The sequence below is a fragment of the Excalfactoria chinensis genome, chromosome 1, assembly GCF_039878825.1.
Source record: "Excalfactoria chinensis isolate bCotChi1 chromosome 1, bCotChi1.hap2, whole genome shotgun sequence".
In the NCBI taxonomy this organism is placed as follows: Eukaryota; Metazoa; Chordata; class Aves; order Galliformes; family Phasianidae; genus Excalfactoria; species Excalfactoria chinensis.
In genome coordinates, this window is record NC_092825.1 from 129,069,525 (window position 1) to 129,083,681 (window position 14,157).

At 40.9% G+C, this 14,157-nt stretch overlaps 1 protein-coding gene across 1 annotated transcript in view; it reads right to left on the reverse strand.

The window, feature by feature from the left end:
• Positions 1–2,089: 2,089 nt before the first annotated feature.
• Positions 2,090–14,157, reverse strand: part of EDAR (ectodysplasin A receptor) — a 74,116-nt gene continuing 62,048 nt past the window's right edge. The window contains exons 6-12 of the mRNA XM_072350198.1: positions 13,409–13,495; positions 12,134–12,262; positions 11,973–12,047; positions 10,317–10,389; positions 9,638–9,797; positions 6,121–6,181; positions 2,090–4,778 (exon numbers count right to left, since the gene is read on the reverse strand). Coding sequence (XP_072206299.1) covers positions 4,459–4,778; positions 6,121–6,181; positions 9,638–9,797; positions 10,317–10,389; positions 11,973–12,047; positions 12,134–12,262; positions 13,409–13,495 — 905 coding nt within the window. The 3' untranslated portion in view covers positions 2,090–4,458. The remainder of the gene's footprint in view (positions 4,779–6,120; positions 6,182–9,637; positions 9,798–10,316; positions 10,390–11,972; positions 12,048–12,133; positions 12,263–13,408; positions 13,496–14,157) is intronic.

Here is a 14,157-nt window from a genome sequence, read left to right on the forward strand (position 1 = left end):
AGCATTATTACATGATGCTGGAGAAATTAACCTTAAGTACACCTTAAGCTTATATCTGATCCAATATTTTCCCAAAATGGAACACTAATTAACATAATTAACATAAGCAATAATAGGTTTGGGTTTGTCCATATTTGGTGCCAGTTTCAGCCAGCAATTTCAGAAACATCCTGAGCTGAAATAGACCTGAAATATACTGATTACTTGGAGGGTGTGGGGGGAAGGGGGTGGGAGCAGGAGCGTACTCACCTAACCTTTGGCATCTATGGAATAAATGTTTACAGTGAAGCATGTAACCATGGTAACTTGTCTTTAGTAGAAGATGCATCTCACTGCAGACACCTGCACTTGCACAGGTATATCCCAGTGTGCTGGAAGCACTATGCAAGAAGGAAAGATTGAAGTAAAATGGAAAAACTGACACAAAGATGTTATCCCAGCATAGATCTCATCATTTAACTATTACAGTTTTCTTGTTCTCATAAAATCACTGAATGGTGTGGATTGGAAGGGAGCTCACTGTCCACCCAGCCCCACCCCCTACCACTGTCAGGGCTGCCCCCCACCAACTCAGCTGTCCAGGGCCCCATCCAGCCTGGCTTTGAGCCCCTCCAGGGATGGGGCACCACAGCTTCTCTGGGCAGCTGTGCCAGCACCTCACCACCCTCTGGGTGGAGAATTTCTTCCTAACATCTAACCTTTTTTTTTTTTTTTTTTTTTTTCCTTTCAGTTTAAAGCTATTTCCCCTTTGTTCTACCACTATCAGACTGTGCAAGAAGTCAGTCTCACTTTAAGTACTGGAATATCGCAATGAGGTCTCCCCAGAACCTCTGGGCTAAACAAGCCAGTTCCTTCAGTCTTTCTAGTAGAAGTACTCTAGCTGAAGAGCATCTTTGTGACCTCCTCAAGACCTGCTCCAGCAGCTCCACATCCTTCCTGTACTTGGGGTCCCAGGCCTGGACGCAGTACTGCAGATGGGGCCTCACAAGAGCTGAGTAGAAGGAGACAATCACCTCCCTCTCTCTGCTGGCCACCTCTTTGTTGATGCAGTCCAGCATGTTGTTGGCCTCTGTGTTGGAAGGGCACTGCTGATTCCTGTTCAGCTTCCAGTTCATCAGAACACCCAAGTCCTTCTCTGCAGGGCTGTTCTCAATGAGTTCTTCTCCCAGTCTGTACTTGTATTTGTGATTGCCTTGACCCAAGGGCAATGCCTTGCACTTTACCTTGTTAAACCTCATAGTTTCTCATGTGCCCACTTTTCAAGCACAACCCAATCCCTTTCCTTCTGTTTTGTCAGCCGCACCACTCAGTTTGGGTGTCATCAGTAAACTTGCTGAGGATACACTCAGTCCCATAGTCTGTCATTGATGAAGACACTGGAGAGGACCTGGGGGACACCACTTATGACCTGTTTCCACATGTACATGGGGCCACTGACAGCAACCCTCTGGCTACAACCATACAACCAATTCTTTATCAACCAAATAGTCCAGTCTTCAAATCCATCTCTCTTCAATTTAAAGATAAGGGTGTGGTGTAGGGCCACATAAAAAGCCTTGCAGATATCCAGGCAGACAACAGCAGCTGTCACTCTGTTGTAGAAGACCACCTTTTTGTTTAATTTTACACAGTGGAAGGACACGGGTGTTTTACCCAGATCCAAGACTGTGCTTTGTCAAGTTAAACTACAGAAGCCAAAGCTCCTCCTTTGACTTAGCATCCATAAATATGTTGAAGCCAAGAATGGTCAGACCGTTCAGACACCTGCATCTTCACCAGGAGCAGCACACACTGCTCGGACTCCTGCATGTGCAGTTCAGGGAGTGAAAAAACAGCTGAGTGAACCTTGGAGGTGAAATATTGAACCAAAACTGTACTAAGGAAGAGCGGTCTTTGCTTCAAAACGCCTCCAAGTGCGGTGCAGACAAGCAGTATGATGTGGGAGCACAAAGGTTCCTTCATGCATGTTACCTCGGCGCTCCCATACCACAGGAATGCACCCTTAGCCCCCGGCCAATTTATTTAATTGAAAGTTTATAAGGCAAGATATGAATTTAAAATAGAGTAATATAAAAAAGGTAATACTACTGTGTTTGACCTCTTTATTAACATATTTTATGTTCATATTTTACAATATAATAAGTTATATGTACAGCATAAAACAAAATTATTAGAAAGTAAGATTTGGCAAGATCTACAGGACTTTTTTTTTGTTCCTGTACATCTTTTGTGTAACAATAAAAATACTGCATACTAAATAAAATAACGTTAAATAGTCTGTGTTCACATTGGCACCATTGATTTCAAGACCCTCACTTTTTAAGGCCCATCAAATGTAAAAAGGAAGATTTCTTTGGCTTCTTTTACACAAATGAGCGGTTTGTACTATTAAATGAAACATGAAATATAGGGGACAGTCCACTGAATAACACTGTAGTTACACACTGGCACAAGAGAAGTAGAATCTTCCCGTTCTATTTCTTTTCCTTTTTTACGTTAGTAGCAATAGACTGAATCTGCAAATGTAGGGTCTTGAAAATCTCACTGAAGATTGCAGAGCTGTCAGCAAACCTTGAAATCTTACTGAAGCCTGCTGAAGTCTGTGCTAATTTGTCGTTGATTTCAAGATAGGAAGAATCCCATCCATAAATTAAACATCAGTTAGCCAGTTAAATATTCAAATAAATGCAGTTTGCACCTTCCTTTATAAGAAAAGCCCAAATTCTCCTCAGATTTAGCACATGCAAAGTAATGAAGAGTGAGTTACGATACTGAAGAAATGGTAGAAGATCAGCGAGGAGAAGTTTGATGTTGCAGTATGTGCTTCCTCTGCAGTACAGAAGAAGTTCTGCAAAGATCAGTAAATACAGAGGTTAAAGGGTGATACCAAGTGATCAGCACGATTATGATGCTGTCATATATAAGATCTGGTTATTAAGTGATGGAATGCTGGTTACTAACGTCAGGGTTACTGTTCATATTTTTCTCATAATATATATTTTTTTCAGTCGAGCAATTTGGAATTGAAAACGTGTGGGCCTCTTCATTTAGTGGTTAAACTTACTGACATCAGTCATTGCTCATTTTAGCTAGAAATCAAGCAAAGAGATTTGGTAACACCTTCTGGATTGGGGCCTGAGCAAGTTTTACAGATGTTTTGACAAAGCAAATCAGAGTAGCTAACAGGAACAGATAATGCAATTTTTGTTGTGTTTTTGATTCTTAACCTCCCAGAAGATCTAACTTCCATCTGTGGGGTCTGTGCTCATGTTTCAGGTTAAATATTAAGGAAGATTTCTTCTCTGAAAGTGTGGTGAGACACTGGAACATGCTGCCCAGGGAGATGGTTTTGTGGGGAAGTATTGATGATAGGTGGATGGTTGGACTAGATGACCTTAGAAGTCTTCTCCAACCTTGACGATTCCATGATTCTATGTTTTACATGCACTGGAGCACAGCATTTCAAAACCACTTGTTCCTCTACTTTTCAACTATCTAAAGAAATCTACTCTTTGTGCTCTCAGTGTCACACGTGACCCACTGTTGTCTGAATATTCCTCTGCTTGAAATACTATCTGACATATAGATGTCACTGCTGGAAAGTCAAAGTTGTGTGTGCACACTTGGCATTGCTTTTTTTTTTCTGGTAGCAGTAAGGAAGAGAAAAGCTTGTTGCTCTCCTTTGCCCTTGTGAGGGATCACAGCCAACTCAGGCTGCCCTCTCGCCAGCCAGTTTGTCTGCAGCCTGCAGTTTGAATTAACAATTTCTGAAATGTGGGTACGGACCACGAGTGCATTTACACGCATTATATACAGTGTTTAGAAGCGCTTCCATCTGTAAATTATCTTGGAGCTTTTTTCTCATATACTGTAATTAGTTGATCTAATGATTGAATATATACACCTATGCACATACTTCTGGATTTAATAAATCCGTAGGAAATATAGAAAACAAAACTGGTTAAATAGTAAATGTGTTAGAGCTCATAGAAATGTAGGTGCCTTATGTGTATTAGTTGATACTGTGGCTGTGGTGCCGTTGTTGACTGTAACTGTTAGACCAATGGTTGACCAAAGCCCCAAGTGACAGGGCCATCTCCAGCAAGCAACTCAACAGCTTTCTTGCAAACCAGGCAGGAAAGGCAGCAGCGGGCATATCTGCACATATACTCGAACACAGGCTGCAGAACTTCTGTTTTAGTGTCCGCTTATTGTCAGTGACTGTTTAATATAACCATTTTATTTTGCGACCTGTTTCATACCAAGCTCCTTGGGAGAATTCTGCTCTTGTTTTGGTAGATGTTAAACTTCATTATCTTAGAAGTAGAAGAGAAAAGCTTCCCGTTGGTTACCAGGAGTGAAATGTCAAGGGTCTCTTGTTCCAAGTCTCCGACATGCTGCTAGCTGGGATCGTTGTTCTCACAGGTGTTGTGGGAGCACAGGCCCCAGCCAGGCCCATCATGATGTCACTGCTGGTTCAGGAGCAGGCATTGCTTGTGCCCACTCCAGAATATCTGCACACAGAGACTCAACAGCATCCAACCGCTCGATTTGTACCAGTTTGGTGAGCAGTTCCGGGATGCTGTAGCCTGCTGTGCTGATGCGGTCAAACAGCTGCATGCCATCTGTCATGCCACCAATTTCGTCCCTCTTCAGCCCGAAGCTCTCAGCGAGGTGACGCCATGTTTTCACTATGGCCTTCTCGGTGTTGTACGTTGAACTGAGCATTCGGCTGGTCTTCTCCAGGCAGTCAAATGGCAGCTCTGTAGGGCTCAGGCCTGCAACATGAGGGGCTCAGGTCAGACAGCTCTGTGCACAAGTCCTGGGTATTCAAAGAATTTCTTAAAATGCTATTAGCAATAAGCACAGCTAAAATCTTTAAGCTTGAGTCCATGATAGGTATGTTCAGCTCCAAAGTTATTATCATATCTCACCTGCTAACAGTAGGGTACAGTATACACAGAATAATTAGGGTAGAAAGTTTGCTAGGAAAGAAGTACTAGATGGGTTGTGTGCATTCCTATGGTACTACCCCACTTACTACAAGTGTATTGGAAACATATCCCTCATGGGCGGCTCCACGAATACACCTCTGCACGTCCAGCACAGCATTTGAGCTCGAGAGTTCTGACCCTCCCCTGACTCTGTCAGCAGCAACTGCTTTAACATCACTGCAATTGAAAGTTGCCCTTGTAGGAGCACAAAGAGTGAGATGCAGCAAAGATGCCAGTTGCTTGCAAGCGTAAAACTCCTTGCAAGTGCTCACTTGTCACTGCTAACACTGAATCTCTAGAGATTATTTATCAGTCATTCTGTGAGGAAAAAGCTATTCTTTCCTATACAGTTTTTCTTCCTACTGCTGATCACTGTAGTTTTGTATGCTGCTTCTTAAAACAGTCTTTTGCTTCTGTAGTCCTCCTGCTTCACAGACAACAGCAGTAATTTGTTGGGAGATAGAGCTCTCTGAACCATAGAAAACTTGTTCACATGTATGCACACAAAGTACGTGGGACAAAAAAAGGTAGATGAAGTCACGTCCTCTGTACTGCATGAACATTATTAGTTCGTGTATCTTCTGCTGCTGAAACACTCCTGCAGTGCTGAAGAGGGGTGCAACACTGGCCTACTTGGAAACTCTGCTTGTTGTCACGAGAAGTGGGACAGCATTTAGAGAAGCAGAGTAGGTCAAGACTTTTGTCTGACACACAATCCTGACCCTCCACAAATTACACTTTCGTATTTGGACCTGATTTATACCTGTTATCCATGCCACTAAGCACATAAACATGTTTCCTCTAGACAAAAAGGAAAGTCCTCTGCAGTTTGGTCCATGTGGATGTCCACATTATTCTTGCATCTCTCCAGATGCAGGAAGCTCATGCACACATCCGGAGAGCAGCTGTGGTACACAAACCCAACCTGAACAGCTTTGGAATCATGGCACTGTGGTGCTTCCTGCCAGGTGAGAACAAATCTGCTCTCAAGGGCTTTTTCCAGATTTGCACTTTCTTTCCATGAAACTCTCCTTTCCATAGGAAAACAGAGGGCTTTATATTTCAGAGACAACAATCGTGATTCAATTTTGTGCTTTTACAAGAGGTGCAAGTTTTGTACACTCACCTTCTGCAACGTCGCATACGTTAGCATACACATCAAGTATCTTTTTTCTTCGACTTTGAATCTAAAAGAGAAGAGATGGTTTGTTGCATTATTTTTTTGGTCATGAGAGTAAGCAATTGGCAGGCAGTAGTACAAAACCTCTGGGAGACCCTCCTTTCATGTCTCCAGGGATTATCACATCATGTCCTCTAGGGTCATTTTCGAAGACTGATGGAAGAGGTTGCAACAATTCAGCAAAAAGTAAACGTGTTTCTGCTTTGGCCTACCAATGCCAGCAAACTTCCTTTCAATCTGCTCTTCTTTGAGATCAGTGTCTTTTCTACTCTAAGTGTTTCTGGGTTTTGTTTCTCTTTCAGACTGAAAGAAACTCCAGATAATGAGGACAAATTCAATGTCACACGTGCAGGAAAAAAATGCAAGGGACTTCCAGGTGAATTGAAATCAGACTGAAATTGCCTTCATCCAACAATGTAAGAAAGCTCTAGAGGAGGGGATCACCTTTTCTGTCATTTGGCATAGAACTGCTTACTGCAATGCTGATTAATTAGATGATTGCTTCCACAATATATTACCTGCATGAATCTGAAAGATTTTATAGAGAGATAAAAAAAATCAGTAGCACTTGAGGCAGGGAAAATTTCAGGTTCAGGGTGCTGTCATCATTTTTGACAAGAAAGAGACTCAGACTGAAAACCTGACATCTTCTAAGCTGAAAATGAACATTTTGATGTAGTTTCATTTAGCCAAAATATCTCAAGGTTTGGCCTTGGATTCAGCGTGGATTGAAAATGAATGTCAAAATGTCATGAGTTCTCAGGGACTTGAATTGTCATCTCTCTGCCAGCTTTCATTAGGGCTGAGGTCTCTGAAAAGCTGTCATTTTGAGAGGACTCCAGCATTATCTCCACAAATTCACCACTTTTCACTGCAAACCAGGAAGGAAAAAAAAGCTCAATTTTCACTATTGTATATATATATTTTTTTCATTGAAAGATTTTTTCCCATTTTATTTGGACTGTAAGTGACAGGGCACATCAGTTACTTGGAGTAATAGACTTGCAGCTAGAGACAACAAACTGGCTGCTCCAGCCAATGCCTGTTTCACAGTACACCACGTTGCAGGGAAATGCAATACAGGCACTGACTTCACATATTCTTGGTACGATTTACATATGCTAATCTTTGGGATTCTGATGTACATTTGATAAGCTGTTTCAGATGCATATAAACAGAAAATTTGCTTTTAAAGAAATTCATTAGAATTCATATAATACAATGCTTAGATGCCTTCACTCTCCATTGTTAGGATAAGGAGCTCCACTCTTAGATTTCACTCTCCATTGTTAGGATAAGGAATGAGGGCGAAGAATTTCAAGCCCAAGAAGAATTTCAAAGGATGTTCTTTTTGCTTGAGCCAGAAGATGAGAAATTTCTAAAGCTTTTGCTGGGAGCAAGCAGGTGGATTTGGGTCTGGCGATCCTCCATGTGGTAGCACCTTGCATAATGGTTTTTGGTTTAGCCATAGCAGCTTTGGATAAGAGCAGTTCTTCAACTTTCTTTACCCCTCTCAAAAAGTTGCGTAACGCTCTTTCTAGTACTAGAAATGCTATTCAGTCTCTAGCCTAAAGCAAACTACTCCATTTTAAACTTCCGGCAACTGGCTTAGATGTGAAATCTTAGGTATGGGCTGGGGAATCTTGATGTAATCCACCCTTTCCTTGAAAACTTCGTCTTTAGCCTTGTTAACAGGCCTCAGCTCATTAGCAATGTGTCTGGACAGTAGGTCTGGGAGAAAAGCTCATGTTTCAGAAGTACTTACGAGATACCTAAATACTCAGGAGAATGTATCTGCTATGTGTAGTCTTTAGAAGGCAAGCTGTTTCTTATTAAATGTTCTGATAGCATACCTGCCCAACTTGTATAATGCAATTTTAAGCAAGTGCATACGGAAGTGTAATAATGTTGGATTTTTACAGAGACTTCATAAAACTGAATTTTAAAATAGGAACATTAGAGTAGTAGGTTATTTTCAGATAGTCGTAACTGACTACACACAGAAAAAGCATCTTTCTTAGGTTGAGACTTCGTGTGTCTGGCCTCAGTTGAAAAATGAGCTTTTGGAGAACCATCCCAGCAAAGTAAAACATGCAAACAAGATGCAATTTCAGACCTTTTTATTCTTCACAAAATAGCATCTCCCTCTTGAGGAAAGGCTGTCAGACCTCAGACTTTTCAGCATGGGAAAGAGCGGACTGAGGGGAAATCTGATCAATGCTTATAAATATCTAATGGATGGGTGTCGAGTGGATGGGGCCAAGTTGTACTTGGTGATGCCCAGTGTGACAGGACAAGGGGCAACAGGCATTTCCTGTAACATGGGAATTTCCATATGAGCCTGAGAAAGAGCTTTTTTCCTTTGGGGGTGACAGAGCACTGGAATGGGCTGCCCAGAGAGGCTGTGGAGTCTCTTTCTCTGGATATGTTCAAAACCTGCCTGGACACTTTCCTATGTGACTTGCTGTAGGGAACCTGCTTAAGCAGGACTCAACACCCTCCATAGCTCCCTTCCAACCCCCGCAGTTCTTTGATTAATGACACAATTTTGTCCTAGATATTGCTATTTTTTAATTATTTCTGGAGTTCTGAAAACACACAAAATGTCAGAGCAGACACTTTAAGGGCAGATTCATCTTAATATAAACTATTGTGTGGGTGAGGGAGTGCCCTAACCCCTCCTTGAAATAGCCTAAGTGAGATAAACTGCCCTGAGCAATACAGATTCAGCAGGAAGAAATGAAGGGCTTCCACAGCAAAACGAACAGTGCATTTACACTGTCCTTAGAAGCACAGTAGTCACCTTAAGGTGAGTATATGTACACTATATGTACACATGTGTTTCTGGAAGTTATACACACACACACACTAAAAATAAATAAATATATATATGTATATATCAAGCACAACCCCAGATACTGCTGATATTTCAATGGCATAGAAATAGCCATGCCCATGAGTCAAGACAGGTAGATGCTATGCTATTGCATGACTCCAGCCCTGCTGTTAGATTATTTTTCTGTCTGATTTTCTGTCGTCAGTGTAGTTTTGGGGTGGATTATATTAGCATTAACTATACTGGGGGTTTGCTGTTTTCTTTTTCTTTCTTTAGACTATAAAGCATGAAATGCAGAAAAGCAGAGTTATTTCTCTGGGAGCAAATGTGCTTTTCAACTCTGAACAGTATTACTACATCTACACAGACATTCTCTTCAATACTGGAGGAATTTCATATGCTGTTATGCAAATAAGAGTCAGTAATATCATTGTCAGAAGAAACTCTCTTGTATTTTGTGGATTAATCCTACCGGTGTTATGGTGCATTTTTGTGGTGATAGTTTATATCTTTGTTTTCTTAAGACAGAAAAAATAAAGAGCAAAAAAGCCAAAAACCAAACCACCACCACCACCAATAAAAACAGAGAAAGCAACTCTCAAATTTGAAATCTCAAAATTGCCTTACCCCGGTTGATTTATTGCTTGTAGAAGATTTATCTCTGGCCAAATGCACTAAAGATAACAAGCATCTCTCTGGTGTCCCTTGTTTGTCAACTGCAGCTTCTTCATCACTATCCATGCTACGACTTAGAAGTCGTTCATTCTCAGAAGATGCATCGTTTTCACTGTGAAATGAAGGATAAGGTTGTCTTAGTGAAGCCTCTCATGGTTTGACTCCAATGATTTCCTTTCTGCTATCCCAGAGTAATGGAATAAAAATGTTTTCCACTTTTTATTCCCCTGAAATCCTGTCAGTGTAACCGCATTCATCTTCTGAGGATATATATGTGCAACGCTCACCAAGTTGCACAGTCATGCTTATTTTGCAAGAATCCTTCCATAGAAGGATTTCCCACTGAGGATGGTGTTTGCCTCAGTGGAGCTGTGTTATCCAGCACAGAATCTCTGTGGGCTACAACCCAGAGCACATGGTGCTCAAGGTAATGTTTCAATATACGGTGGCTGTGATCCCTTCTTCCAGGAACTAACACCTGCAGCTCTTTCACTGACACATTTTTCCATGATCTACCAGAATTTTACTTCTACTTTGTTCTTCATTAATTTCTCTTTATCAGAACAAATAATGACTCTGCCCCTTTCCTACTTCAGTCAAAATGGAAGCATCTTTATTTTATTTTACTTACCTTTTAGCAGCCTTAGCTGGAGTTGCTGTAAGTTTTTCAAACTCTTCTTTCTCAGAGAATATCACAACGTTATCTGCAGACAAGCAATTAGAGAAATTTACATTGGCAATGAGTATTCAAACTGGTGTTTTGTCTGAGGAGCTCTTTTAGCTGGCAACCTTGCTGCAAATGGAAATCTCTCTGTTACCCTTTGAATTGCTATCAGAGGATTACGTGACATTCTGGAAGTAGAAATACTATTGGAAGAGGGCTGCTCCAAAAATAATGCCTCCTATTTTATGATGTTGGCCCAAAGCACCAAAGTGGATGTTGGTGGTATGGTAAAAAAGGCTGAACGTTCCTGCCAGCATCCCATTACATGCTGTTGATGTGCAACAGCTGGCACTGGAAGGGCACTGGCACAATAGCATCTGACATGGAAAGGCAGATGAAACAAAGGGTTATCATTGAGTTCCTTCATGCAGAAAAAATGGCACCCACTGACATGCATCAACATTTGTTGAATATTTATAGAGATCTCACAGTGAATGTGAGTACAGTGAGGTGATGGGCGGTGCATTTCAGCAGTGGTGGCGGTGAGGTAAAATATAAGCCATGTTCTGGATGGCCACGCACAGCTGTCACACCACAAAATGAAGGGCATCTCAATCAGCTCATCAGCATGAATTGGTGGATTATGACCAGGCAACTGTGTATGGAGCTGGGTATCAGTTTTGGGGTTTTGGAAACAATGACAGCAATATTGGAATACTGCAAAGTTTGCAGCAGGTGGCTCCCAGTAATGCTTACACAGTAACAGAAAGAACACGGTATGCAAGTTTGTCAGGACCTACTGAACCAATACTGGGCTGAGGGTGACAGTTTCCTGGACTGCATCATTACCAGTGATGAGACATGCAGTTACCACTATGAGCCGGAGTCAAAATCAGAGTCCACGGAGTGGTGAATATGTGAATCCCCCATTTAATAAACAGTTCGAGGCACAGCCCTCAGCAGGTAAAGAGATGTGCAGTGTCTTTTGTGATAGGAAAGGAGTGTTTTTTCTAGATTTTTTGAAACCTGGACAAACCATCAACTCTGCTACATCATGACTCTTTCAGAGTCAGGCCAGAGAAGAAGACAATATTTCTCTTGAAACACAATAGCACCAGGCCGCACATCAGTTTGAAGACCATGGAGCACATTAACAATCCTGGCTGGACAGTCCTATCACACTCACCATAGGATCCAGATTTGGTGCCTTCTATCTTTTTGGGCTGATGAAAGACGAACTGTGTAACAGTTTTTCTAGCAACAATGTCACTATAACAACTGTGAAACAGTGGGTCACTTCCACCTGTGAAGATTTTTATGAGCACAATATGCAGGCTCTTGCTCACTGCTGGTGAAAATGCATAGCTAATGGTGGTGAGTATATTGGAAAAGAGTATTTTGTAGTTGAGAATTTGCCCCATCAAGTAGTGTTTTTGTGCTCTTTGTATCTGCTGAAGTCTCCATGGAAATAAATAGGAGGCATTACTTTCAGATCAACCGATGTACATAACTATTTTGAAAATGGACACTGAATGGGGGAATTGTAATTAAGAGAAATGGAATATGAGTACTTAAGCCCAATGGCATCTTGGATAGAAAATGCGAAACTAAAGCAACTTATACCTTGTACTTCTTTCTTCTCTTCTTGTGTATTAGCCTGAGCTTCGACATTTTTTACTGAGTGGCTCTTGCAACAGGCTAGAATGTAAAAATAACACAAATTATTTTCAGAAGCTATCTAAAAATAGTATTTGCAGCAAAAACCTGTTGTGCTGAACAATTACCTTGAGCAGAAGGTTTGGTTTTCACAATGTAAAACATGATGATGAGGACAATGGCAATAGCCATTATGAATATGGTAGACATTGCAATGATCAGAGCTGTAGCCAGATGTCCTTGTCCTGAAAGGTCTGCTGGAAAAACAAATAAGTATTTTTGTAAAGAATCAACTCTACAGATCAAAGAATAGTTAACAGTTCACACTCCACTCTACTGTTAGAATTTGCACACTCATTTTGTTGATCTGCATCTTGTTTAAGCATTGCAAAACTAAATGCTACTTCTCAAAGGAGAACTATCTAACAATTTTCAAATTGTGACTTAGGCTGCAAGAACTACTTAATAGTATTCATAAAAAATATTTGATAAGATGCCTATACAAGGATGTAGGAAATGGTATTATCTGCTAATAATACAGGAAACTACATGTACGCAGGAGTAGCAGCCTTCCTAACAGTGAACTTGTGAAATGGTACTTAAAAGAAAGAAAAACAAACAAAAAATACTAAACCAAAAAACGTCCATAAAATGGGATGAGAGGTAAAAGGTCTGCTGATATCTCTGACCGCCTCAAAAATCTTTGCAGTAAGGAGAACACGATGTACTTGTGGAATAAGTAATGTTTTTTAATAGACTTAAAACACAGCATGGCCGCAGGGTGAATTTAAAATAAGATACGTCGAAAGATAGAACCAGAATTTGGATGAATAGATTTGAATCAAAAACTGATGAAAGAATGCAGAAAATGTCAGATATACTAACATGCCGGAAAATAAGTTTTCTGAAAACATGATCCTCAAGATCTTGTTTACAGACAAAATGACCAGGAAGATCAGTGTGGTCAGTACCTCATTAGCTGCATCCTTCCTGTTACGCGTACTCAAGCTCAAACATTTTGAAAGCCTAATAATCACAGTGGAGAACAATATAGAACAGTTCAGTAAGAGACTGGCTTTATTTGTCCATTTTACTGTCACCAGCCTAAACGAGGCTTTGCTGAGGAATAATACCCTATCTGTATCACTACAAATAATGAGCTAATTAATTACTGGTGTTGCCCACTAATGCCCAAGTGCATTTTAAGTCCACCCTCCTTAAACAGAGGTATTGACTAACCAAGAAGTAAAAATTAATCCTAAATTATTTTTAATAGCCACTTTAGAAATCCGGAAAGAGTGGCAATGAAATTCACAATAGATATCACCAGCTCAGTCGCACTTCTGTTGATGCTATTTTTGAGACCAACAGCTGCCGCATTAAATCCAGGATTGTCTTCTTACCTTTGTGAGCATGCTGGTAAGGTGAGAAAGTACTTGTGCCAGAGGTGCTTGGGAAAATGGCTGAAATGCCAGAGGTAGCCCCCGCACCTGCAATAGAAAAACAGAAATGCCATAAACTTCCACGGTTAGTTCATATAGTCAAAGCAGTATCTTAGCCCAGGTAAAGAGAGCCTTGGGTTTGCTTGATTGCATTTCCAGTTAGTTAGCAAAGAGCCCATGAATTCATCATGACTTTTCAAAATGTTCTTAACCCCACTGTGCATTGCTGGCATGTTGAAAATTGTATGTAGAATATAATTTTGCACAGCATCTAGAGGGAGGAGAATCAAATCTCATGAACTGCTATGAGCATAGACAAAACTCATCACATTACTGTTCTCATGGTTATCCTTAACTAGCAGGATCACCACGAAACTCTGATAGTAAGCAAGCCCTCACGACCCCATAGGAAAACCTAGCAAAAGCGACAAGCAAGACTGTTGAATGTCCTTCTGTTTCATGGAGCTGCACTGTCTTAGAAGGAAATAGTAGAATTTATGCCATCTAGCTGAATAATTTGTTTCATATGATCCCTCCTGTCAGTCTAAATCTGTATCCCAGGGGGAAAAAAAAGTCTCCAAAACAGTGAGATGAAGTATTTCAAAAGGACTGCTTCATGCTGGCAGAGGGAGGTTGCCCAGTGGAGATTTTCCTTGGGTAACTTCTACAGTTTGGTTTAAAAGTTAGTTAATATTTTTATTAATCTTTCA